Genomic DNA, 27,768 nt, shown 5'->3' with positions numbered 1-27,768 from the left:
GTTAGCTTCCAATAATTTCAACATTTCAATCACTTCATATGTTGTGCATGATATTGAAATTTATCAAACCCTATTTTCCCCTCCTTTTTTTTTTATATATAGTTAGCCCCCTTTTCCATCAATTAATTTAGGTTCGTTCCTTGTCCTTGGTTATCGGGAAAAGGAAAAAATAAAAAACTAATTTAGTTACTAAAATCCTCAATGTCATGGATCAAATATTTGAAAGCTAAGTAATGTTAATTTTTAGGGTAATTTATACCTTTTTTGTTTTGCTAAGAATGAGTTTCAAATTCGAACTTCAGATGATCAAGAGATTCCTAAACAGATCGAACGAGAAATGTTGTAAGTCATGCTCTTAAGTCCCGTCTAAATTGACATGCGATATTTTAATTTTACTCAAGTTTAAAATGACAATGGAGATTTCTAATGTTAATAACTCCGTAAGTAAGTAAATTACAAACCACCTTCAAAATGTGACTATCAAGCAATTGTCTTACAACTTCGAACAATCTCACAAAGGTATACAGAACAAAATAACGTAGAAAAAACTGCCTCATAAACGAACCATTTTGAATGCCGATTTTTAGTACAACTTAAACAAAAAACCCCTGTACAAATGTGTTACATTATAATTTACAACATGAAGTTTCTCCCCTCCATAATTCCAAATATAGTTTATGGAAAGGAAATAAAAATGCACAACCTTTTCCTTTGTTTCTTAGATCCTAGATCTTGAACTTAGTACTCGATCCCTCGATAAAAACCCCTGATCCGAAACAGAATTTACAGAAATGCCATCGATCTCTTCGTTTCATCCTACGAGCCAAGGACTCGAACCTAAGTTCAACAAAACAACACCCTATAAAACAAAACCATCACACAATGAACAAAAAAATTTGAACTTCTTTTTGATTTTTTTTTTCATACAAGAACATCTGCAGACCCTCTAGGAGATCGAAGACCATCGATTTTCCCCCGAATTTCTTCGATCACAAGTTTCGTAAGCAACAACCCGGCAATCAAAGCCGCTGTCATCAACATAGTAAAAACTGCATCCCAACTTATAGCTGAGAAATAACCAGTTAACAAAGGTCCAATTGCAGCACCAATTGATCCTGTTCCATCTATAATAGCAGTAACAGTAGCAAGTGCCCTTGAATTTCCCTTTAAAGATTTATGTGTTCCTAAATCAGCTGAAACCGCGGTTGTGATTAAGGCATACGGTCCATTAACGAACATACCAGCAATAAACATGAGACCGATGTTGGTGTACATGTTGATGAATCCATAGTTTCTGTATAAGTATAAAGCTGGGATTGTGAAATATGTGAATGAAGCTGCTGTTATTGCTCTTGCATCGAGTTTATCGGATACATAACCGGCTAAAATTCCACCGATTACCCCTCCAATGTCGAAGAAGGTTGAGAGGTTTCCTGCTGTTTCGCTTGATAGGTATTCTCCTCCGATTTCTGTAATGTACAAGAAATTTAATCAAGTCTGGTTAGAAAATTTCAGTACAAGAAATTTTAAGTCTGGTTTGAAAATTGCAGTCTGATATATTGCAATGCACAAGGAATTTAGTTCTGATATAATTTCTGCAATGCACAAGAAATTCAATTTTGGTTTGAAGATTGCAGTCTGATATATGCAATGCACAAGAAATTTAGTTTTGGTTCGAAAATTGCAGTGTGATGTAATTTCTGCAATGCACAAGAAATTTAGTTTTGGTTTGAAAATTGCAGTTTGATGTAATTTCTGCAATGCACAAGAAATTCAGTTCTGGTTCGGAAATTGCAGTTTGATATAAGGATGAATTGTTATTTCTACCACCTATAAAAATCGAAAATCGAAAATTTTCTTTTTTCTAAAACTTGTTTTTTTTACCACCTGAAAACAGAAAAATAGATGAAACCGTTCTATGAGGCCCACTGATTCAATTTCCCTCCAGTTTCATCTATTTTTCCATTTTCTGTTGGTAAAAAAACATGTTCTAATTTTTTTTAAAAAGGTGTTAAAATACAAGTCTTAGTTTTCACGTGGTAAAAAACAAACTTTCGATTTTTTTAGGTGGTAAAAAACAATTTTCCTTGCTACAATTTCTGCAATGCACAAGAAAATAAGTTTTGGTTCAAAAATTGCAGTCTAATATAGTTTCAGCAATACACAAGAAATTCAGTTCTGGTTCAAAAACTGCAGTCTGATATAATTTCTGCAGACAAGAATACCATTTCTGATCATTACTGAATATTAGCAGATTATGACAATTTAAAAGAAGTTCAAGTACCTGTATAACTGATGTAGAAGGGAAGCCAATACAGGAAAGTATAAGCAACCAATTTTGCGAAGAACAAGCAAAGAGCATAATTCGCAACCCCGGGAATCCTCCACGCTTCCATGAACCCGATAGCCTTCTCTTCATCACCACTTGATGATGATTCATGTTCATCAATTGCTTCTAATGGCATAAATGGTTCAACCAAAAAACCTTTTTTAGGAGAATTAGTTTCTTCTTCATCACCCATATGCATACCAACAGACAAAGGACTAACAGGCAACACGAAGAACACAACCAATGCAAAGAACATGATAATAAGACCCGGAACCATCATGGACCATCCCCACCCGTATTTCAAAAGGGCGGATGCAACCAATGACCCGGTTATGTTACCAATTGAGGTATGCGCGTTCCAAACACCCATGATCAAACCTCGGGAACCTTTTCCAAACCAGTTTCCAACAACTGCAACAACTGAGGGCCAACCGGTTGATTGGAAAACACCAGCAACCATTTGGATAACCAAGTAGTAGTAAAAATTATGGATGTTGAACCAATAACCTAATCCAAATAACGCGGTAAATAAACCGGTTCCCATCATTCCAATGGTTAAAAACACTCTTAAGTTCATTCTATCTCCGATTTGACCGGAGAAGAACATTCCTAAAGCATAGACTGCAAGAAATGCTACATCAAGGTAACCGAGCATAGCCGTTCCATCACTCCCATTAAAAGGCTCCCATCCACCATCATTAGCACCTAATAATGTCATGTTTCCATTTGATAAGTTTCCATTTGATAAGTGATTAAGGTAATTTCTTTGAAAAGGGTAGGATTGTAGGTTTAAAGAGGGTGAAGTTGGTGTTTGAGGATCAAGGGCACTTTTTACAATACTTGAGGTTTTTCTTGTTAGATGGTATGTTGCATAGGATAAGAAGGTTACAATTAGTACAAGAGCTTGGTAAGTGTGGTATGAAAGGGATTTCTTTTTTACATCTTCGATGAATCGAATTAAGTAAGGTCTTTCGTCTTTGATTTCTAGGGTATGGTATAACTCATGGATTGAACCAATTGATGAACTCATGAATACTAATCAAAGATGATAAAGATGTCAAAGTTGGTTGATCTTCAAAATCTGTAAATTGAGAGACAAAAAACATGTTTTAGTGTGCAATTACAGCATAATTTAATGAAGTACTAACTCTAAATTCATTAATCTAAACCAATTGTCTAGGAGAAATCAATCTATTGAGGATTTCAACAAGATAATTAACATTGTTTTCTTGTTTCTTTTATCAAAATGAATATTAAAATCAAACTTCAAAAATCAAACTTCAAATCTATTGAGGATTTCAACAAGATAATTAACCTTGTTTTTCTTGTTTCTTTTATCAAAGTGAATACTAAAATCAAACTTCAAACATATTAGACTAAATCAGTGTTACCTAATTCCCTAATCGCCCCACTAACCTCGAACCAGAAAAGTGTATCATAACATGAAAACAGTATATTTTGGACTAATTTAGCACATTAGCTGGCGAATTATGAGCCCGTAGCCAATCTCATGCTAGCGAATAAGGTAACAATGGACTAAATAATCAAACTCACTCACATAATTATAATCAACTTTAAAAAAAATCTGCATCGATTTACCATCAAATTACTATTCCAAAAGGGGAAATAAACAGTAATTTCAACAAATAACATCAACTTTTTATTCCAAACTCAATTCAAGCAGTAATTTCCCCTGTTTCTTGAACTAACCCAGATTTTAGTTTTCCTTTTATTTCACCTAGTTAAACAGAATTATGAGAAATATCTGAACAAAACCCCAGAATTTCTCCCCCATTTTTTTCATTCTTTTACACAATAAACAGAATCCTAGGAACAAAATAAAATGAAATAAAACAATCCAAACAAAACCCAGAAATCTCTGACTAATTCCACGAATACCCATCTTCTAATTTCATCCCAAAAACAAGAAAAACTCAATCTTTATCAAAATCCAACGTAATAATATCATCATTAACTCGAATTCTTCTTTGAGTAAGGAAAATAGAATTAGATAATCAAATATATATATACCTTACAAATGAGCTGAGATAGTTGTGGATAATATCCTTGCCTCGAAATTTGGGATAATCTGGAAATTGATAAATGATAAAATTTCTCTCTCCTGAGTGTGGGAAGAATGAGAAATGAGCAGCTTGCTTCTTTTTTTGACGAACAAAAAAGAGAAGTTCGTTTGAAGGAAGACAGGCCAGTTTTCTGAACTAGACGTGGGCTACTTATAAATTCCAATTTTATGTCCTTTTTCTTTATTTTCCCTTTTCTTTTTTCTTAGATAATTTTGTATAAAAAATAAAAATGTTATTTATATTTATCATACAAGCTTGGAATAATTATTAAGTCAGCAACTTTTTGGTCTTGAACTAGAAGTGGAGAATTGGGGAAGTCTTTTTTTTTTTGTGCATTTGTCTACCTTAAGATACTCTTATTTTGCGCGTTTTAGGTTTCTGGGATCGTCAGGTTTCAGTTACATTTTTACGATAACAATTAATGTATTATGTTTCACGGATGGTTCTAGCCAACTCCAGATCATTTCGAGACAAAAGTTTTGTTGTTGTTACTGTTGTTGATTGCAATTAAATTATGGAAAAAAAAAATTCTTAGACGATCTCCCATTAAATTAAAGTGTTATATTCTTCAACTCTTTTCATTTGACCTTTAATTTTCTTTTCACTTTTGATCAATAATAACCTACAATTGAATGGTCGAGGATGCTTCAAAGTATACATACAAAAAAGAAATGAGGAGTTTTTAGTTACAAATGATATGAGTGAGGTCATTATCATAATTCATAAGTATTTAGCCAAAATGTGAGTATGTACTAGTTGAAAAAGAGTGTCCTTGTAAATTTATTTGCCGTTAATTTAGTTCCTTGGTTTGCCTCCTAAAATGCAAAGGTGCTTGTTTATTTCTTTCTTTGTGAAAAGAAAGATGTCATCTTGTGAATATTAATCTCTTATTCAACATCACATTTAATATGTTTGTAAATTTCTCATGGGGCTATTCCTAACTTAATAATGACAAATAATGTAGTGATTGGAAATCTTAAATTGAACAAATTAGTAGTGTTAATTTTTTCAACATAAACATTAGATGAAAAAAAGATATTATATATTGTTTTAGGGTAGTAATTCTAAATGCTAATTTAATCAAATTTATAAATACCCATTTTGTACTTCATTTGTACATTTCATATTGATATATTTGATCAACATAGGTGAAAGGATATATGGATGAAACTTATCAAATTCATAGAAAATGTAGACAATCAATATCGTTTTCTCACTTCAATTATTGTATAGCTAGACTTTGCTTGCATACATGAATAACATAAAAGTTTCGAGAATATTTTAGGCTGCATGAGAAATTGACCTCTACTAGTATATATACTCCACACTCGAAACGTATTTCTGTAGTAAACTAGATACAAATCATATACATTATATTTTAAATTAAGAAAAAAAAAGATTTTCTTTGATGCGAATGATCTGCAAGGGCAATTCAAATTATAAACTAGGGAGGAGGAGAACGAATCTGTAATCTATTGTACACAAAACATCATTGTTACCTCATTTTTTCTTGCAATCATGAATTCTTAGAGATCTCTCCATGCAATTTGTAATTATTATTTTTTTGTGCGAATGAGCCACAATGACATCACACATTACATATGAGGGAGGAGGATTTCATACCTGTAAGATATCATTCACAGGCCCTCATCTTTACTAGTAGGCGAAGACATCATTGGTAACTCAAAATATGCAAGATTGTAAACAAATAAAGTGGAAGTAATTTTGAACTTTTTTAGACCAAGTTTTCTTTAATGCGAATGAGCTGCAAGGGCAATTCAAATTATAAATCAGGGAGGGGGCTCGAATTTGTAATTTTTTGTGCACAAAACATCATTGGTAAATAATTTTTTCTTGCAATTAGAAATTCTTAGAGATTTTCCCTTTGCATTTTTTTATTTTTTTTTTGCGCGAATGAGCCACAATGACATTACACATTACACATTTGGGAGAGAAGGATTTCAAACCTGTAAATCTATAACATTATCATTCACAGACCCTCAATCTTTACTAGTAGGAGAAGACATCATTGGTGTAACTCAAAATATGCAAGATTATAAGCAAAATAAAGTGGAAGTAATTTTGAATTTTGAGTACTTGGTTGAATAAATCGAAATTTAGTCCGTACATTTTTCAAAGGTGACAAAGAATGCCCATCTAAATTATGGCCCGCCCAATGAAAAGAGGGTCATGAGTGGAATATGCTCTTGCATGGTCCGTATCTCATGAAAGAATATGCTTTTTATATTTCCTTGCTTTAGTTTGCTTCATTCACATTACATTTAATTAATTATCACAAGGTACAAATTAAATCATGAAAATTATGTACTATCATATACTAATTACAAATATAGAAAAGGCACTCAATCTCAATCTCAATCTCAATCACTCAACTACACCTTATCGATATAAACACGCATGTGTTTTGTACTCGAACCTTAATAATATTATTTCAAAAACAAAAAAACAAAAAAACAATCGCAGTAGTTGAATTGCGAAGGGATACTATTTGTCTTCAATTATTTGAGAAGAGCGTGTCACACGTCTTAGTCATTTTAGAAAAGAAATTAAATATGCGTATTAATTATATTACGACAAGCAAAGTTAGATTGTTAGGCTCACATGCATTAATTTTTTTATTGGGGACGAGCTAGCTACAACCAGAGAGAATCGCAATTCACAGCCTGATCCCTAATAATTTTTTAAAATTATAAAACACACAAGCTAATTAAAGTACATGTAAAATGTTGCTGTTGGTGGCATATTAATTGAATGCACTTGTATTTAATAAAAGGTTAAAGTTTCAAATTTTGGCCCCTCATTTTTTTTACTCATATTCCTCTACCGAGTATTCTTAATGAATTATATATAAACCTTGATGCTTCAAACTTTTTGAGTTTTGGTACTTAAATTTGAAACAATCAAACAAGTCTAGTGCTAAATTATTGGCTAGGGTTTGTTGTACGTTTGACAAATTAAAACGACCCACTCAAATTAACATCCATTTAATTTGTAAAAAACTCATTTTATTAACAAGACTAAAATTCAATATATACGTGCATGCGTGGATTATGATAGTGATTCATTCGATAAGGAGAGGTTTATAAATGCATGAAAGAATGCATGGATGGGGGTGTATTTATTTATTTATTTGTTTATTTATTTATTTATATATAGAGTTTATTTTAAGGCCAAGAAATAATGCATGGCCTCTAATTCATAGTCCATTGTCACCGCCAAGTTTGCTTTACTTACTATAAATTGTAGCCAAAAGAAATTTTCTTTGCTTTTTTCAGCTAAGTGGAGAACATTATCAAAGAGTTTGACTCCTAAAATACAAAATAATATTTCCATTCTTAAATATATAACAATAACAAATAAATACACAGTATATAGCACCAAGAAAACTTCCATGAAATTAAAAGTCAATTGCATGAAACAAATAAAGTATGTAATTGCAACCTCGCAAATTAAAATCGCCGACCTGGTTTTTTCGAGTAAATATTTATACACGTAGTATTATTTATTGAATTTAAATGGTACTTGAGTAAATATTTATACACGTAGTATTATTTATTGAATTTAAATGATACTTGGCGTAAATTTTCAATAAATGAATTAATTTTGTTTTCTAAAATAAATACATACGCGTTGTACACAAAAAAAGTATCGTTGTCATACTACGTTTATATTACGCTTTGTTTATCCACTACTAGCTTAGAAAGCATAGAAACAAAGAGATGATCATGACTATACATTTGCATGCATAACCCATAATAGTTAAGGATGATAATAAAACAATATACAAACTACCACATAGTTCTTGAACGTAACTATCCACTTTATCAAATATATAATGCACAAATATAAATAACCCTACTACGTATTTATATTAAAAAATAAAATAATACTCGCATATCAATACAACTAATCTTCTTAATGAAGTCAGTTTTAGGGTTTGAATAATTAACAATATCCGGTCCAACCATCTGGAATCTTATTACACATCATAATAGAGTAAAAAATGAGACTTCGTTTCATATATGTAGTACGTAATTGATTAAAAGAGGTTAATAATTTATTATCTTAATATATACACTGTATAACATATCAATTAACATAGAGTACACGAATGAAAGACTGGGGATAATAATTATTTTTTTATTTGTTTTGTTTAATGTAAAAACTCGAGATCGGCAACTTGTAGATAAAATTGAATCAATTGGAATGTTCATTGAATAATTTGAATATATATGCAAAGTACAATTGGGGACAAGTTAAAATCTATACAAAATGACAAAATAGCCCCTAGTTTCATCCACTAGCATAATCTTAATCTCCACAAAAAAAGGTAAAAAGTATATAATATTAGAAGAGGTCAATAATGTAGCAAAAAGCATATTCCAAAGCCAAATTAGAATAATGCTTTTACTAAATTTATTGCCAATCCTATAAATGGGGAATATTCCACATAATATCCGGACCAGATAAACTGCCACGTGTCAGACCAGGTGTACGGATTTACTGCTGACATGGACTGCCAAGTTGTACTACTGGCTGGTGTGGTCTCAGATTTTGATTCTCATTTTTATTTTATTGTTATTTTTTAAAAAAAATTGGTGGGCTGATGAAGAAAATAAAGGCCCAATTAACGAAGTTTCCTATAAACCTCTCATTGTTGTTTGGTGGAGTGTTTGTCCAATTAACTTTTTGTGAGTGATCTTTAGTAGGAAAACAACCGCCCATTACATGTCGGTATGTAACTATGTAGCAAGTATAAGATAATGACATGTTACTACTAGTAGAGTTGTTAAATCGGGTTTGCGATCAGTTATGGATCAGGTTTAATTGGTTTGGATTTTATCGGGATAATAGTTTACCTGATTATTCCTGTATGGAATGAGAACGGTAGATAGGCTTATCTCTGATCTTTCTACTGATCTTTTGTACTGATAGAGAGATCTGCACATGTAAGAATGTTAGCTATTATCGGTGGTCATTTGAGGATCCTCTTTGATGCTAAAGTATGAGAGTGTATATGAATTCTTGAGTAAGTCCTAGGTAGAATTATTGAGATTACGTAGCTTTAGCCATAAATGAGACCCACATATATAGACGGGTCAGTTGTACAGAGGATACGAGATACGATCCATAAGATAGCGACTCGTTGACTTTAAGCCTATACCAGCAATCCATGCCTACCAATAGGGCAATATGTCGATTGTGTGATCTTCCACTGGCTGACAAGATATATGTTAGATAATGTGTTCTCGTATTTTTACTATAAGGGTTCCTATAGGCCTACCAGTAATGTCTATTCTAATACCTCGTAGGCTTGTAATTGTTGAATATGAGGTTAGTTAATGAGCTCTAATACAAACTTCCATATAAGACGGTCTTACCCAAAAGACCACCTTGGTGTCATATAAGTTAAGCGATGAAATCAATTAGTTAAGCAAATAAACTAATTAGTTAAGCAATAGAATCAATTAGTTAAACAATAAAACCGATTAGTTAAAGCATAAACCAATTAGTTAAGCAATCAAAGTGATCATTTCGGTAAGATATTACACTAAAGTTACCGATGTTTTATGCATATGAGTTAGTTGTTCCTTATTAGAGAAGGTAAGCGGAAAAAATGATGTTACAAGCTTGATTAAAGTGTTAATTGATTTTAACATGGAAACTCCTTTAGTATAGTAACCACTTCAATAAATGGAATATAATTTGATATTTTTATCCTCTAGTTTTTTTTTTGATAAAATATTTTGATCCTCTAGTTAACCATTCAATAATAGATTATAGAATCAAGATCTAAAATGGGCAAAGAAAAGCAAAGACTATGTACAAACAAAGTAAGCCGCCTTTTAACTATTAATCAAATACAGATTACATAAAACAATTACATCAGTATCTATCACGGATTCCAATGCTGCCATGAGATTAGCCATGCACATAAACCAAGTCAGACCAACCCTAACAAAACAACAACTTCTATTAATCACAATTGTAATTATATACTCATAATTATATTAGCTGGTTTTGTATATTTCTATAGGAAAATACGTATTATCTCCGTTTTAAAAAAAAAAAATTAAGTTTGGTATTTTACACGCGTTTTAACGATTAATTAATGTGCATTGAGATTCTTCTGTTTTTTTTATATATTTAAACAAGTCAAATTATGTTTATTTATACGGTAATGTTTTCACTTTTATCAAAATTCTGATATTGAAAAAATGAGAAAGATTAATGTCTCAATGAAAAACTGTAGGAGATGAAATGACCCATTGAATTTAATTGGTTAAAATAATCATTGGACACAAATTTTGATAGAATATTGAGGCATTTATGTGCTAATATAAAAGGAAATGTAAAGAACATTTTGGTAAATCCAAAAAGAAAAACATAAAGAATAAAAAACTCTGTGCTGGTTAAACCGGAACAAGTATTAAGAGAGGGAGGGAGTATTTTTTTTTTACGTAGTATGTTACTGCAATTCCACTTTGCTTAATTTAAATATGATGTTCTACATATTCGATGCATGCCACTCAAAAGATAATGAAATGTTCACCTTTTTTTTTAATTTGGAACGAATAAAGAAATTTTCAATTAATTAGGTTAAATTAAGGAATTAAGTATAGTAATTAGTTTAATAAAGTTGTATAAAGAAGTCATACTTGGCTTCTATTTTGGTGTTGTGAGTGGACATCACAGCCTAATTGGAGCAAAATTGACCAAGTAGTCTTACTACTTTTAATGGTGTTTTTGGTGGCCATGCTTGTTTTGGCCATCTTTCTCGTTTAGGGAATATGGCAATTTGGGTGGACAAATTTGCTTAAACCATTAAAATAAAGAAGGGCTCAAATCTAAAGGTCTATAAAGAAAGTGGGCATCCATTTCACAAGCTGAGGCATATCGTATACAGACCTTCGGTTTTACCGTATACGAGATTCAACCTGAGGCATACCGTACACAGACCTTCGGTTTTAACAATTAGACTAAGATATAATTAGTATTAGCGCACAATTAATTGGATCTTTGTTAATTAACATCTTTCAAATCCAATTATGTTGGGTCCGAATACCTTGATCAAGTTTACCTTCTGTGTTTCTGGGCATGGACATAATCAAAGAAATGCAATTGTTCGAGACACATTGAGCCTTAACCTGGTCCTAAATGAGCTCTAGCTTCACTCCTATGAACCTTAACCTATTCTTAAACATGCTCGGCTTCACTCCTGTAAAACGCGGTTCATAGGCAATTTTATGATTCAATAGTCATGAGCCCAAATACTACAACAAATAAGAAAATCAACGAACGATGAAAACTTGGTTTCATTCTGGACAACTTGAATTTCACACACTGTAAGTTCTTACACAACACTTCAGAGTTGCCAAGGCTGCCAAGCATACACTCAGTATACTCAGTATAAGGTTTAAGCATATGAGTTTGAACTCAGAATTTTGAGATGTCTACAAAAATTCTAGGGGTATGATACTCAAGCATACATAAGCGATTCAAGTTCATCAAAACAAAACTTGACATGAAAGCACACTCACTAAAACAAGCATAATCTTGAAGCACAACATTTCCTTAATCAAGCTCCAGCTTTCCTGCAAATTGTGCAGTTTTTATTCATGTTATTCATGTTAGGTTACCTTCAGGGGGAAATAACCGGCATTGCAATTTTACTCGGGCTCTTCAGAGAAGTAAGACTGGTTAGAAATGTTCCAACATTGAAGATTGTTAAGCTTTTGCTATGAAGCCTAGAATTTCCTGTTAGGTTACAAGAATCATGCCCTAGTCTCAAATATCCAGTAAAGGTGAAGTGCAGTCAGATGTGTCTGGCAATGTAAAGGCATGGTACATTGGAGAGTCCTAGTAACCACTAACCACTAACAAAGTTTGAATATAATGAAGCCACTTAGCAAGAATGGACTAAGAAAAGTTACCCCACACTAGAAGGCGGACTGGACTGGACTGGACTGGACTGGACTGAAGTTTGCGTTCAGTTTCTGATGTCAAACTGCAATGTCTGAAGAACCATGAGTTGGACTTGACTTGCAGTAAAGAAAGCAGGAAAGGTTTCCATTCAGCTTCAGAGAAGCCCTATTGATGTAAATGCATGCAGGTTTTCATAGGTCAAGGATATTTAGCACCTAAGGGCTCGTTCGGTATCATTTTTTGTTACCAGTTTTCTGTTTTTTTACAAAATATGAAAACGACAAAAAGTAGTTTCAAGTTTTTTGTTGCCAGTTTTCAAAATCAATATGAGTATTTAGTTATAGGTATGACTATTTTTTAATTCATGTTTCAATCTCAATCATGACTTGCAGAATCAAAAAACTGATACCGAACGAGCCCTAAGATACAGGAAAAACTGAGCAACAAAGTCCCTGAACCAGAGAGTTACCTTACTAACAGTGGCACGTAGGCCACGCAGCAGTTGAATATTTTCTTGCGTACCCCCAGCATGATAAAAAAGATGTAGCATTTAATCCAACAAAACTAAAGTTAAACTATACGTAAAATTACAACGATGAAGTTTTACCTACCTCAATCCCTTTGACCTCTAATAAGATTGTTGAAAGGAGACAGTTTAGTCTCAAACACTGTGGGACAATAAAGAAAAGTTTTAACCCCCAATAAGACTGCAAATCTGCAATGCAACACCTTGAAAACAGGACACACAAAACATCTTGAGATATATAAATGCAACTACCTCCAGCCAGTAATACCCGCAAACAGGACACTTAGGTCACCTCCGGTGGCCGTGCCTAACAGGCGAACGTGACCTGCTCCTATCCCGGCCATAGTACCTGTTCCTCCCACCTCCATCCCTTCCATTACGATGATCATTGTTCCTTCTACGGTCCATTCCTCTTCCCTCATCTCGGTTCCCTCTATTGTTCCTTTCACGTGATCTATCACGGTCTCGGCTATAATCCCTGTCACGGTCACGATGACAATCCCTCTCACTGGAGATGCTTCTTCTGTTTTTGCCCTCATTTTCATTCTCTTTCTGTTTCCTTCTTTCTTCCGCCTCTTTCTCCCTTGCTAATCTTTCCTCTTCCCTTGCCTTCTCCTTAGCCGCCTATTAAATGAAATAGTTGATATATAAGACAAGCAATAATATTTGATACTCCCTCCCGTCCCTAAAAGATTGTCCCAAAGGCACTTTATTAAGAAATAGGTGTAAAATATGCACATGAGTTGGTAATGCGGGCCCATGAGGAGAGAGATAGAGAGAAAAGAAGTGGAAAAGTTTAGCATTTAAGGTATGGGGAAAACTTAAAGGGACATCCAAAAAAGGAATACGGGGCAATCTTTTAGGGACGGAGGGAGTAGCATGTATAGGCTATTCAGTGAAGTAAAGATAGTTCAAACCTTGAATTCAGCGATGAAATCACGGACCAAGCCATAACCAATGTGCTGCTTGCCAGTAATATGAGATTGAGTTCTTTCCATAGCATCGTTGGCTACCAGGAACGAACCACAAATTTCACACAATGCCATCTTTTTCTCCTGTGTCAACATAGTTGCTGGATTCAGAGGCTGTTGAGTTAATATGGCTTTCTCGACATTAAGACTGTCAACCTGCAAGATTAATTTCATTTGTGTTAATGGATTATCATAAGAAATGCTTACCCCCCGTCTCCCAGGTATGACTATCATATAATATTAATAAAATTGAAGCGAAATGAAAGAACCAATCAACTCAGAAATTCTGAGTCAATAATATTTGTGAAGCCTGAGTATTTAAAAGTTAGTATGACATAATTTTCAAAATGTATGACCTTTCGCATGAGTGCTTCTGCTTCATCAACTTTGCCAGCTTCCCCCAGTGACTCTACTTGTTCCAGCAAATTTTTTATTTTATCTTCCAACACAGAGAGTTGCTCGGCTTTTTCAGCTGAAATAGGAGGAGGAGGAGGAGGTTCAACCTCCTGGTCCAGGCGTTCTCTTCCACGTCTAACTTTCCTATCCAAGTCTGCCACCTGAAAAACAAATTAACAAAGTCCACAGTCAAGATAGGCTATTCAGTGATCTAAAGTTCTAGAGTACAGAATTCGGGGATAATTGTATAATATATAAGTTAATACTCACCAATTTCTCACAAAATTGAACAAGTTCAGCTTCAAAGCGTGGGACATAAGAATCATGCCTTGGAGAATTCTCGAAGCTAAACATCAAAAATTAAGGACAAATTAGAGATGGAAACCCACAACTTGTAAGGAAGAACTGAACATAAGTCGGTACTTCGTACTAAAATTGACTATATATAAAGCAAGGATAAAAACTCGAAAAAACTAGGCATGTAATGAAGGAGAAAAATCACATATTATGGAAGGCAAGATACACTAATCATTCAGCAACTGTATTCAAATTTGACTAATATACCAAAGCGAGTTTCACAAGCAAGATTAAGAAGTTTCGTCACATGATGGGCCAATTGCACTATTTTAGCTGCACAATTTGTAGTGCTCACGTACCTTCATGTTAACCATTTAACCAATACAAAAGACTCAAAAGTTTACTCATCAAACCATGACTGAAATTTCAGTTTTTTACATCTAGTGAAGTATGCTATAAGCAAGAGACTGGGCCCTGCTATTTGGGGATTAGACTGGGGATTAGACTGATCCTTCGGTGATGGTTTCCACTTTCCAGTAAATTTACCTAGATGCACATGATGATATCACTGACATACAATTCGCATTTTGGGCAACAGGCAAACCGCAAACCCTACTATCTCATAGGCTTTAGGCCAGATAATTTTACGCACAATAAGTCTCCATTGTAAGACCAACAATTATAACAAGAATGAATTCCAATGCAAAAGCATACTTTTCTCTTCCTCTTTACCCTTAAAAGGAAGCAGGCGCATCTATGATGAATTGGAATAATCCGTTCATCAAAAAGGTGCTTCAAAAGAGAGTTCACAAAAGAGAGTCGATGACTCAGTATCCTAAGAAGTGAAGACTGCTCCCAAGGCCCAGAGCCATATTTCTTCCATGCTGAGCATAATTAAGAGGCTAACTTGAAAAAACATCTTGTAACTTAGCAACTACATTATAGATTTTTGGGTATACTACAAAAATGCAAGTTTCCAAGCACGCACTTGCTGTGCCAGGAAAAAGGCGGTAAAAAGGCATATAAGCATGGCCATAATTTCCAGGTTGTGACTTTTATTGACAGTAATCAGCTACTCATTTATCTTAGTTTTAAGATATCTAACACTTGATACATATTTCCTTCTCTTCAAAGGATCTGCCCAAAAAAGTATTAAATCAGTTACCTTTAAGAGTAAACCATGTAATATCCAGACCTCCATATGTCATATTAGCAAAGCACCTGAGAAACTCCTAATTAAATTTCCGTCCTACACCACATATATAAAGGAAGTAACTTATTTTTAAATGGAAATAAAAAAAGAAAATTCCAATTGAATATAATACAGTGTGCAAAAGCACAAGCGAAATTCAATTACTCAAATGGCCACCCTTAGTTCCTTATTTACAATCAACAGTTTCAATTTCAACACCCAATACAAGTGAGCAGTTTTCAACAACAATACAAGTGAGCAACTTAACTCCAAAAAAGTACACTTCCCAAAAATAAAATCACAAAAAAAAGAAATAACAGAACTCTGCATAATGATAGAGACACATATACAGAATCATTACCTTTCTTTCAGCTTTTGGTCATGAATTCTTGGGCATGGTCCTGATGCACATAGGTTTAAAAAAAACACACAATAAGGAAATCTATCAGAATTCAATTAATACAAACAAGGCTTTAACTTTATACCGGCGGCAAGGGGGAAATAAAGGTGTATGTATCAATTCAAACTAGAATAACTAAATGCAACCTTATTTCCAACCATTAATCCCGAATAACTTCTGTAAACTTGTACGGTAATATTCAAACATACATCACATTCTTCTATGGTAATATTCATACTCTTCTCTTTCCTCAACACCTTCCTCTTTAAAAGTTCAAATAAAAGCCCCATTCTTCAACAAATACAATGTACAAGACAAAATTTCGATGACCTTTAACACAAATTACAACAGATCTATCAACTAATAACTACAACACCTTCTAATCCAATACAAGAGTTTCGAGATTCATTTATAACATATGATGACCATATTGAATGTAACGTAACAACAATTGCATCCTCAACATGACTGATTCGAAAAACTACCATAACCCTGCACACACCCCTCATCACTCAATCCAATCATAAGAACACGACTACTTTAGCAGAGGTGACAACATTTTCCGAATAATTGAAGATAATTAGATAGAATAGGTTTGGACATAGGGGTATTTACCATCAAAATATGCATATAATCTCCTATTCACAAAAGAACAAGCCAAAAAAAAAGCAATTAAGCTACAGTAATTTAACTATAAATTGAAGGCAGGCGGAGAATTAGCTAAGAAATTGATAAAAACAAAGGAAACAAAGACGAACCAAGATCACTACGAGTATTGACGAAGAGATCGTGAGGGCAAAATCGTATCATAAAAGGCGCGCAAACCTCCTTGTCGTCCCACTTAATCTCCTTATACCCCTTCCTCTCTTCTTCAGTCAAATTCCGAGCTAAAATCACAAATTAAAATCATTCAAATTCCATCTAATTTCTCTAATTTCGCAAGCATATCAATTAAATTTAATAGAATTTAACAGAATCAAGAAAAACAATTGAAATCGATTGTTCAAATTCCGAGCTGAAATCACACAGTAACAGCATTCAAATTCCATCCAATTTCTCTAATTTCGCTAGCATCGCAATCAAATACAATAGAATTTAACAGAATTAATAAAATAAAATTGAAGTGGAAGGAGGAATCGATTGTTCAATTACCTGCGCCCATGAGTTCATCGAGGAGAGCTCTCTGCGCATCCATGGTGGAAAATTGAAGATGGTGAGAGCTCGCAGAAGGAAGTACTGGTAACGTCGTTAGGGTTTTTGAGGTTGAGATTGAGGAGAGAGATTCAGAGACGAGCTTAACGTAAGGGAAACGGAAAAAAACAACCAATTTGATAATGTGGTAATTGGTAAACCCGAAACAAGTATGGGCCTATGCTTATTTGGTTTGTAGTTTTGTACTACTATAAGTCTATAAGTACCAATCCAATTTGCAATAGTTAAACAAGTCAAAAAAAATAGGCAAGTTTTCTCGGGCGCTTTATTTTATGGTACGTTTTCTTCACCTTAAACAAACAAACAAAAAACAAGCAATAAAAAGCTCAGATTATTTTAGGTAAGTTTCGATCAGGTTCTATCATGTTAATAACTTTTAATTAGGTCTTATGAGTTAAGTATGTCAAGTTTATTATGTTATATTTAGATCTGACCAAGTCATAAGTTTCAATCAGGTTTGATTAAGTCCTAATTTATTTATTTTTGTTTAGCCAAGTCCTATTAGATCTATCAGGTTTTATAAATTCAAATAAGTTTAGGTTTCATCCGAAGAAGAGAACATCCTCTTATTCAGAGTACTCTTTAATGGTTCAGGGAGTAGTATTTTCTCTTTTAGTGGATTAGGGAGTAGTATTTTCTCGTAAAGGACGGCAATTAGTCGTATATGTCATACATCACATGTTGTCCAAATATCATTGTGTGACTTGTCAAACCAACAAAAGTTGGTAGAGTTGATACACTCGTCTTGAAACTGGAGGTCTTAAAGTCAAGGCCCATTAGTCGTGTCATGCTTTGAAATGACTCATACATTAAACTATGTAGTTGTACTTTAACTAATATAAGATACTGGTTAAGTAGATTCTTTTCTTTTACATAACAAAATATGTGACTTTTTTATATTTTGTCATGTTAACGTGAAGTTTCAAAAGATAGGTCCAATAAATTACAGAAATATAGTATGGAATATCAAATATGGGATAAGAATATAAAATCAACCTAAATAAGACAATAAATCACGAAGAAAACATACTAGAAGTTGTATTAATTAAACGTCACAAACACTACACTTGCTAATTCTACCACAACATACTACAAATTACAAAGTACAAACCACAAGCTAACATCAACAATCTAGAATTTAGTCAAGGTTAGAAGTTCACAACACTATTATACTAACATACACGAATTTATTAAGCACACGAACAATTGTCTAGTTCCAAAATCAAATCAAATCAAACACGAGACCCATCTAGACCGCACCATGGAGTATCCGAATCTTGAGGCGGGTAAACCACATTGTCATACAAAACACCGGCAACCGCTGCCCCAAGCAAAGGTCCGATCCAATACACGGCTTGGTTCTTGAAGCTTCCACCAACGGCGGCCGCCCCAAATGAGTACGCCGGGTTCATTGACCCACCCGAGAAGGGTCCAGCGGCTAGCACATTTGCTCCTGTAATTAGCCCAATGACTAAAGGCCCAATAGAGCCCAATTGACCATGTCTTGGATCTTTGGCTGCATAGACAACGTAGACTAATCCGAATGTAAGTACACCTTCTAAAACGGATGCTCCGAACCCGGTCATGTCTTCTGATATTGCATGGGGCACAACATTCTGCAACACATTACAAATAGGGCTGTCAAAAAATGAACCTATCCAACCGATTTCTAACAAAAATTGGAGTGACCCGAAAAAATAAATGCACACATTCAATCCGCATAAGCATAATGGCCCGACACTCTGATTATATCTGCCCCGTAAGCAACCAATGACCCGATTTGACACACTTGATTACAATCATTAGACATAAATAAATAAATTCGTCAATACATCAAAAATAAAATTAAACTAAAATTAATCCATTAATTTATGCAACACGTGTACCATCATTACTTCATTAGACATAAATAAATATGTCATTACATCAAACAAAACTAAATTTAATTCATTAATCGAAAGTCATACGATATTTAATTTAAATGTAATTTAAATGTAATTAGTTAAAAGGGGAAGTAAATAATTACTTGATTAACGGTGACGACTTTAAGGAGGAGGCACGCCATAACCGAACCAAGAATTTGTGAAATCCAGTAGAAAATGGCGGTCGGGATAGGAATGTAACACCCCACCACTTTCCCGAAAGTGACAGCCGGGTTGACGTGGCCACCAGAGACGCCGCTAGAGATATAAACAGCGGAGGCGAGGCCGAATGTGTTTGCTAAGGCTACAACCACCAAACTAGACGGGTCGGATCTTGCATCCGGCATTATTTTTCCTACAAAAAATATATTTTATAATTAAAAAGACACAAAATGATACTTACACATATCGCAAATACATTATGTTAGTCCAAATTATTTCTACGTACAACTTACATGGTACTCTATTATATATTTAGTAGTTGTCATGATCACACTAAAGTTCACTATAAGGTATAGTTATTACTTTTGATGAACCAATAACACACAAAAACTAATCTTGATTAATAAAATTATTAGTTTTTTAAACTAAATAAATTAACTAGTGTAAAAATGCAAAAATAAACTTATAGTAACAAAACCATTAGTGAACAACACAATCACTCGAAAATGATCACACCAAAGTTCAATATAAGGTATACTTATTACTTTTGATCAGTGGCGGATCTTTGTGATGGCCCCCCCGGCCGAAAATTTTTGTAGTGTATTTTTAGTTACGGCCCCCCTAAAATTTGTGTGTAATTGTATAATTACATAGTATAATGCTTAATTTTTCTCTACCGGCCCCCCTCATAAAACCGTTCAAGGTCCGCCACTGCTTTTGATAAACCAATAACACACAAAAACTAATCATAATTAATAAAAAAATATTAATTAATTAATAAAGTAGACTTACGAGACGCCATGGCGGATCCGGCGGCGGCCAAGACAAAGATGAAAGTGGAGATAAATTCAGCAAGGTAAGATCTTAGAGCGTTCGGGGTGACGGATTGTCGAAAATGGGCAGAAAATGTTGTTCTTGGTGCCATTTTTTTTTGTAGGTTTACGTACTTAATTGATAAATAAAACTAGGTTAATTGATGAACAAGATGAAATTAAAAGATGGTTTTGTTACAAATTAATTATTACTATGGAATTTTCAGAGAGAACAATAATATTTTTGATGGAACGAAATAAAAATGGAAAATGGAAAATGGAAGTTGTAAGAGGAGGTAGGTTTTTATATATAAGGAGAAGGGTTTAATTTGCATGGTTTTATGGATCGTTTTGAATTTGAATAATAACTTCCTTGACAGTTAATTTGTTGCGGTTGGAGGGAAATATTATCGTTTTTTTTTTATCACTATTTGCTAAAAACATATTTAAAAATAAATAGCGAAATGCAAATAGCAAAGTAACTAATAACAAAAATATAACAACGTACGTACTTGCTTACTTGGTAACACGTATTTTGATATTCAACACGTGCGTAATACAAGCCGTCTTATGAATAATTAATATATTAAGTAATATTAATATATTATTATATTACACTTTGAATTAAATAGTTATAATTTTTAATCAAAAACTCACATTTTGTCTATCATATAGTTATGATTTTTAATGATGACATCAGCGACTTTATGCATAAGACGGTTTCATAAGTCATAAGAGAGATTTCTCGTGGTGTTGTAACTTGTAATTAACTTTCTCGTAACTCATACGGAGTATAGCAAATCATATTTTCGTACCTAAAATTTGTGATCTTGTGTATTTATGGGGAAAATAACAAGATATTTTTATAGTTCTATGATAAAGAGTAAAATATTACTTGTATGTATTTTATCGTACAAGTGTACAACATACAATTTGCAACATATCATTGATATCTTGGACTAATGAAAAAAAAACCAAGAGCTTAATAGTAGATCTCAGATTTGAATCCCCTTTTCTCATTCGTAAAATGTACTTGATTTGTGATGTGTTCTTGACCAATTGTGGAGTTGTGGCTCATTCGGACCTAAACAAAACATACAAGTTGCAAACATGTATTGAACTATTGTACCAATAAAATTGAACGTAGTAAAAACAACGAAATTGAGTAATAATTGAATTATAGATAAATTAATTATCCCACAAACTTATTAAAATACAAAAAAAAAAATGTAAACCTATAAAACTAATTAAACATTTAAAATAGGCTTAATTTGCCATTAACAATAACTAACTACAAACTCGTAGTTACTATATAGACATGAATCAAAGCCTAAGGGACAAATCAAGGCACGAAATCTCAGACTTGACTTGATCTAATTTTTCACCGGCGAGATGACGGTCTCCTTTACCGGAATTATCGCTCTCGAGGATCGGAAAAATGCTCGTATTACTTAGGGCTTGAGCTGAATCTCCATCACCAACAAGGGCAGGCAACGATCTCGAAAGATTATTCAAATTGTAAAATGAAGCATAATTCGCATTATTATTATTCGACATTCTCAATTTATCATAATTAGACCGGCGTATGCCACCATACCCGTGTCTAAACCCATGGATCGACCATTGATAACCGGGTTTATGAATCATTGAATTTGTTTTGACTACCCCTAGGGGTGACCTTTTGCAATATCCACTGTAAGGTATATTATTGTACATACCTAAATAAGGATGGTACGATAAATTATTGTTCGTAACAACATTATTATAAGCTGATGAGAACCCCGTGGCTTGTCTCATCTTATCGCGGGCCCTCTCTTGCTTATGAGCATTTTGATGCCCGCCCAGGGCTTGAGAGGTTGAGAATCTCCCTTTGCAATAGTTACACGTGAAAACCCTGGTCGAAGACTTCTCTTCTTCATCGGATAATTCACTATTAGCCTCGCTCTTAGGGCTAAAGCTCGATAGTTTGAGATCGAGCATAGTGTTTCCCGAGCTAGGAGTATCTACTACGATAGTTCCCTTCATCTTATTGTTTTTGTTATCATCGCGCTTGATTTTGTTAGGGTTGCTTTGAAATAACCCTGGAGATGACTCTAAAGAACGCGACGATGATTTTATCTCCATGTTTACAATGTACACGGGTTTTGATTTAATTGGGTTGAATGTTTAACTAGATGGATGTTTTTATAGGGGATGGGATCATGGGAGAGTGTTATATATATAATAATAAATTAATTAATAATTACTAACGATCCTTCAAATATGGGAAGACAACTTGAGACAACTATATTGCCAAACTATGATATTTTTTACTTGCTTTATGTTATCTAGTTCATTATTTACATAATATTTTAAAGATTTTAACGTTGGTTTGATCTTGGTTTCCATATTTGGGAGGAAATGAAGTATGTACATTTAAATATAATATCATAAATATGGAAAAATTCAATGCATAGATGATATGCTTAACATAAATAAATATTGCTTTTTTAATTATGTAATTAGTGGGAAAGATTGTCTTATAGTTAATGAAGAAAAACGTTTCAAAATAATATCACTAAATTTATAGCAAGAACTTATTAAAGAATAAAATAGTTGACATCAAGTAATTTTCCTAAGAATGGAAATTAATTAATACGCGATAATAATCTTATATAAGGAAATACTTCTTGGGTAACTGTAGTATCACATAGTAAAGTTACTTGTTTTGACTTTTACATTATTCACATGTTTTACTTTAACTAGATCAAATTTTCCAAAGATGCAATAATAAACTTATCTACGGAAATCCCTAAGTATGTGACATTTCATGCCAACTATTGTTTCCATAAAATCATTACTCATTACACGTGCTATGATTATATTCATAAGGAATCTGGTTAATAAATATTGAATACAAAGTATTAATTACTAGGCATGTCATATTGCTATTAAAATATATATTTTTATTGTAATATGGCTAATTTAATCGATTGATCTATGTTTGTTTTGTTCGATCTGAATTGATCTGTATGATTTTTTAGGAATTCATATTTAAAATAAAAAAACTATTATTAATATTACGTGGTTATTATTATTATTATTATTAGTATTGTAACTTACAATAAATAAGATCCCAAAAAAGTCAAGGTATTGAATCGATCTTAATTTCACATTTCCGTGTACTCGCTACTCTATGTTGATGAATTAAAGTCGGGTTCGCCCAATTTCTTTCACAAATTATTTCTAAACTAATGTAGGACATTTGCGACGCACGATGAAATTAAATTTGTTTAACAGAGTATTATTAATTACTCGTAAATAATAACTCATAAATAGAAAATATTTTGAATGAAATAATGTATTTTTATTTGTTATGTGTGTTTAAGAAATTATTAGATACAAATTAATAAAAATAACGACATATTAAAATTTTGAATTGTTTAAAAAATAATTAGTTCAAAATGACAAAGTAAGCATGGTTTATACTGAGTATGTAAAATACAAATTTAAAAGTTCTTATTTAAATCATCATCACCATATTCGTAATTATTAAATCTTCATCATTTTCTAATAACTTCCCTTAGATCATTTAACGTTGTTAGAAACTCGTGGATTTACTTATTCATTGAAAATCTACCGAGCTATCAATTCGTATTCTTTATTTTGGAGCGATCTCGCGTAACAATTTTAGCTCTTTCACATTGGAAATGTTTATCGTACTCATTGTTTTTATGAATAAGAGTTTAAATGTATTATGTGAGGAACTCTGGAACCTCTTACATAGGATGTGTTTAAAAATCAAGAAGCATGTTGAAGGATAAAATCAAGAATCATGTTGAAGGATAAAATCAAGAATTATGATACATGAATGCATGGAGTAACTAATCACTACATATACTAACCGACTAATTAAAATAGTCAATAACCAACTAAAATAATGGTTGAATTTGTGCGACGCACGGGTGAAATTAAATTTGTTTACGGAGTATTATTAATTACTCGTAAATAATAATTTATAAATAAAAAATATTTTAATAAAATATTTTATTTTGTATTTTTAATGTGTGTTTGAGAAAGTATTGAGGTACATATATACGAAGTATATATATTAACTCAATTGTTTGGGTAATATTGATTCATTTGATTAAGTATTTATACGGAGTATCATGTTTGCGAATTTCTAGTCCATGCATATATATCGTGATTTTACTACAGTTGAGTGGTTGAATGCTTGAGTAATCCAACTACCCATGGAATGTATTGTTTAATGTTAAATTAGTTATTTTTACGTAAAAATATATGTGGAAAAATAGCAAATTAAGATGTTATACTTTAATTTACTTTGAAACAATTAATTAAAGGTTGGTTAACTCTTTCACATGATATGATAAATTTGAAATAATCATATAAAATACATGAAGCCTAATTTTATTTTCTTTTGTTAATTAAGTTAATCAAATCTAATTTTCCTTAGTAGTCACATACAATGAAATTAAGCTCGGTTTTAGGGTGATTACATTATCCTTTTTAATTAATTTTTCAAAAATACGTCATTGTATTTTTTTTTTTTTATTAAAATACGTCATTGTATTACTCCGTAACAAGAATTATCAATCCCTACCTTAGGTCCATTATCATTTTCTCTATTATACGATTATTACTACAAGTTTATATTTGGTTATTTAAAGGGAAATGTGTTACATGCACTTCTTCGTGTTCTTCATTTGTCGTTCATACTCAATCTCCTTCGAAACACGCGCGTGTGAAAGACATATTTATATTGCTCTAAGTAGTATTAGAAAAATTTCTTTGATGTTAAGTTAGTAAAAGATAGTTTCATGGGAATAAATGAGCTATAAGATCCAACAATCGAATTGAAGATAATTAAATAACTATAATACTTTCCCCTAAAAAAAAATAACTATAATACTTTTTATCATCTTATCCATTTCCTAACAATATTACACATTTTCACCCAATCTCTCTTACTGTATCTACATTTTTCTAACACTCATTCATGTTTTATACCATTTCTTTTACTCTATTCTCATTTTTCTTCCACCCACTTAATTACTTTTCTCTGATAAGAGACAAAAGTTTACAGTAAATAAGTAAAACATAAATGAAAAAACAGAGCATTAGTAATCAATACAAATGGTCTTGTACGAACAAGATGTGCAATAAATTTATTGTACACCAGAATAACTTTTACTTTTTTTATAACTTTTACATAATTTTTTAGTAGTTTTTCAATGTTTTGATTAATTTTATATTAAAAGGACAAAGTTAATAGATAAACATTTTAAAGGATTAAATGATTAATTGTATCCGATATTAATGATTTTAAAGATATATTTTTTATTAAAATGAAAATTTGTATCAATCGATAACTTTTACATTTATAAGGGTAACTTTTAAGTATTTTAAGTTAACTTATTGTACACCACTTGTAAATAATAATTTGTGTAATCAATATTATCACGTTAAAGCAAAAGTTCAAGCTAAGAGCTGTAAGATTTAAGACAAATTAATTTGTAATATATTTATGTACAAATTATATTGAAGTACCTTTGGTATTAATAATGAAACTTTCTTTAATTAATTACCAAAATAAATCATATTTTGCGGTTATGATTCATTTTGATCACAAAGAATTTGTTTGTTTAATGTCAAATTAAAGTTTAAACCTGATTTTGAATGAATGATATTACCAACATGCCCATCTGGATTGTTTGCAAGTTCATTGATCTTAAAGTCTAGTTTTAAGTCTAGCTAGTTTGAGTCATGGCCTTTTTTAGTTTTTCTTTTAATAAATTTGGGATTTTACCTAAGATCAAAATGTATGCGACGCATGTTTGATGCTATCCACATTAAAAAAATGTGTACAACGCCAAGATTTGAAAAAAAAAAACACTTGTGCAATTAGTAAAATTATATTTTTGTTTTTTAATATTTTAAAAATATGCATTGAGATTAATCCAACAACATTTAACTTTTATATGAAGTACGGAGTACATTATTAATGAAGCAAGAACTTTTTAGCGCAAGAGTTTCTTTTTGGGGGAAAGATCGAGTGATCATTTTATAAAATCAAATCAAGTTACACCAACGTATTAATTAAGTTTAGGGGGAATAAGTTCATAAAAATATGCTCTAAAATGACATTGATTTTCGATCTACCAATTAAATGAACAACTGTATTAGCCGCTCGACTAACATTTATTTTGAAGGGTAAGATAAAGTACACAAGGAGGCCTTCCTCTTGAGGGTAATACGTAAGTTGACACTATCAAGAATTGAAAGGAGTTGAAAACTATTGCGAGGATTAACAAACATGATAAAGCTAATTAAATGACCAACATTTGTTATTAAATTAGTTGCTCGATTTGTGTTACCAATATATATGTTTGATTTTCCAGTACTCAACTGATGCAGTAGAATTTTGATATCGAAAATGATTTCACGAAGCTTCCAAGGTGCATACCAACTTCCTTTAATTGAACAAATAACCAGCAGGTTGTCGCCTTCAATGGACATACGACAAATGTTGAGTCATATAGTTTCTTGTAGAACTTCGTGGAGTGTTATTGCTTTGGCCATGAAAGCTTGAACAACACCCAGGTTGAAAGTGCATGTGACAATGTCTTGATTAGTGTCATCCATGATGAAAATTCCTGCTGATTTGGCTTTGCATTATGAGCCGTCGAAGTTGAGTTTGAAAGATCCCGGGAGAGGTGAAAACTAGCGAACTAGGAACATAGGTAAACTGATAAAGGATGATGTGGAGGAGTAGAATGTTGGATGGTGAATGGAGTATTGTACGTATGTACCTCTTAAACGGTGGTGGGAGTCGAGTAATAATATGAGCTACCATTCTTTCAAAGCGCAACTCACCTTAAAGAAGATGCAATAGGTAAAAAATGTGTATTAATCAATGTGAAATCATTTCGTTCCTTTCAAATCAACCAAATTAGAAAAATAATTTTTCCACGATAATTGTATGTTTCTCTCCTGTTCGACATGAAAGCACGTAAATTAATTAAAAACAACATTAATTTTAAGGCAAATTTGTTAAAAAGGACCTTTTATAATCCAAATTTTGCGAGAAAGGACCTTATATAATTTTTTTTGTGAAATCACACCTTAATGTAAATTTTTTTGCGAGAAAGGACCTTATATAAATTTTTTTTGGTGAAATCACACCTTAATGTACTTTTTTTTTGCGAAAGACAACCAAAAGTAAATTTTCGGCATTGACTGAGCTTTTCCGGCCATTGACTTGCACGTGAGAAGCACGTGTGGCTTTATTTTGCTAATTACACCCAATTTTCCTCCAAAATTCTAAGATTTAAAACTTAAAGTTGAAAAAAAAGTCGAAATAAAATCAAGTTTGAAAATTCAAGACTCGGGAAAATCAATGTCTTTAGCCAACGTAAGCCACGCGTGCTGCTCACGTGCAAGCCAATGGCCAGAAAAGCTCAGTCAATGCCGGAAAATTTCCTTAGGTCCTTTCTCGCAAAAAAAATTACTTTAAGG

The 27,768-nt window shown here is 32.5% G+C and overlaps 4 protein-coding genes across 9 annotated transcripts; all 4 read right to left on the bottom strand.

Annotated features, from left to right (window-relative positions):
- Window positions 1-549: 549 nt before the first annotated feature.
- LOC110782365 (putative glycerol-3-phosphate transporter 1) lies at window positions 550-4,548 on the bottom strand. The gene is made up of 3 exons (XM_021986500.2): window positions 4,361-4,548; window positions 2,285-3,410; window positions 550-1,469 (listed from the first exon to the last, which is right to left on the bottom strand). The coding sequence occupies exons 2-3, from the start codon at window positions 3,357-3,359 to the stop codon at window positions 922-924; spliced, it is 1,623 nt and encodes a 540-aa protein (XP_021842192.2). The 5' UTR covers window positions 3,360-3,410; window positions 4,361-4,548; the 3' UTR covers window positions 550-921.
- Window positions 4,549-11,726: 7,178 nt separating this feature from the next.
- Window positions 11,727-17,502, bottom strand: LOC110782363 (uncharacterized). 6 transcript variants are annotated; one of them, XR_008929636.1, is made up of 10 exons: window positions 17,295-17,463; window positions 16,901-17,029; window positions 16,104-16,143; window positions 14,524-14,599; window positions 14,214-14,414; window positions 13,804-14,013; window positions 13,139-13,510; window positions 12,972-13,028; window positions 12,369-12,451; window positions 11,727-12,029 (listed from the first exon to the last, which is right to left on the bottom strand). XR_008929636.1 is itself a non-coding variant. In XM_056838201.1 (8 exons), the coding sequence occupies exons 1-7, from the start codon at window positions 17,335-17,337 to the stop codon at window positions 13,175-13,177; spliced, it is 1,035 nt and encodes a 344-aa protein (XP_056694179.1). In that variant the 5' UTR covers window positions 17,338-17,463; the 3' UTR covers window positions 11,727-12,029; window positions 13,139-13,174. The 6 variants fall into 6 exon arrangements, 3 of the variants coding, with proteins under 3 accessions (XP_056694179.1, XP_021842191.2, XP_021842190.2); XR_008929635.1 differs by having other exon boundaries at window positions 12,369-12,442; XR_002531915.2 differs by lacking the exon at window positions 12,369-12,451.
- An 879-nt stretch (window positions 17,503-18,381) lies between these two features.
- On the bottom strand, window positions 18,382-20,523 carry LOC110782259 (probable aquaporin TIP5-1). The gene is made up of 3 exons (XM_021986376.2): window positions 20,231-20,523; window positions 19,381-19,631; window positions 18,382-18,970 (listed from the first exon to the last, which is right to left on the bottom strand). The coding sequence occupies exons 1-3, from the start codon at window positions 20,361-20,363 to the stop codon at window positions 18,587-18,589; spliced, it is 768 nt and encodes a 255-aa protein (XP_021842068.2). The 5' UTR covers window positions 20,364-20,523; the 3' UTR covers window positions 18,382-18,586.
- Window positions 20,524-21,573: 1,050 nt separating this feature from the next.
- LOC130470677 (zinc finger protein 1-like) lies at window positions 21,574-22,374 on the bottom strand. Its single transcript, XM_056841207.1, has one exon. The coding sequence runs from the start codon at window positions 22,372-22,374 to the stop codon at window positions 21,574-21,576; it is 801 nt and encodes a 266-aa protein (XP_056697185.1).
- Between the last annotated feature and the right edge of the window lie 5,394 nt (window positions 22,375-27,768).

This window comes from Spinacia oleracea, chromosome 3 (assembly GCF_020520425.1).
Source record: "Spinacia oleracea cultivar Varoflay chromosome 3, BTI_SOV_V1, whole genome shotgun sequence".
Classification (NCBI taxonomy): Eukaryota; Viridiplantae; Streptophyta; class Magnoliopsida; order Caryophyllales; family Amaranthaceae; genus Spinacia; species Spinacia oleracea.
The sequence above is the reverse complement of the archived record's forward strand: the minus strand, read 5'-3'. Positions and strand labels throughout refer to the sequence as shown.

Bases quoted from the DNA above. Each gene is read 5' to 3' on its own strand.
- LOC110782365 (XM_021986500.2), bottom strand. From the start codon at position 3,359: ATGAGTTCATCAATTGGTTCAATCCATGAGTTATACCATACCCTAGAA. The intron at 1,470-2,284 runs GTACTTGAACTT...TGTACATTACAG, and splicing joins CTTCTACATCAGTTATACAG to AAATCGGAGGAGAATACCTA.
- LOC110782363 (XM_021986498.2), bottom strand. From the start codon at position 17,337: ATGGATGCGCAGAGAGCTCTCCTCGATGAACTCATGGGCGCAG. The intron at 17,030-17,294 runs GTAATTGAACAA...TTGTGATTTTAG, and splicing joins CGATGAACTCATGGGCGCAG to CTCGGAATTTGACTGAAGAA. The intron at 13,511-13,803 runs GTTTGAACTATC...TTCATTTAATAG, and splicing joins ATTTCATCGCTGAATTCAAG to GCGGCTAAGGAGAAGGCAAG.
- LOC110782259 (XM_021986376.2), bottom strand. From the start codon at position 20,363: ATGGCACCAAGAACAACATTTTCTGCCCATTTTCGACAATCCGTCACC. The intron at 19,632-20,230 runs GTAAGTCTACTT...TATTTTTTGTAG, and splicing joins CGGATCCGCCATGGCGTCTC to GAAAAATAATGCCGGATGCA. The intron at 18,971-19,380 runs GTAATTATTTAC...AATGTGTTGCAG, and splicing joins AAGTCGTCACCGTTAATCAA to AATGTTGTGCCCCATGCAAT.
- LOC130470677 (XM_056841207.1), bottom strand. From the start codon at position 22,374: ATGGAGATAAAATCATCGTCGCGTTCTTTAGAGTCATCTCCAGGGTTA.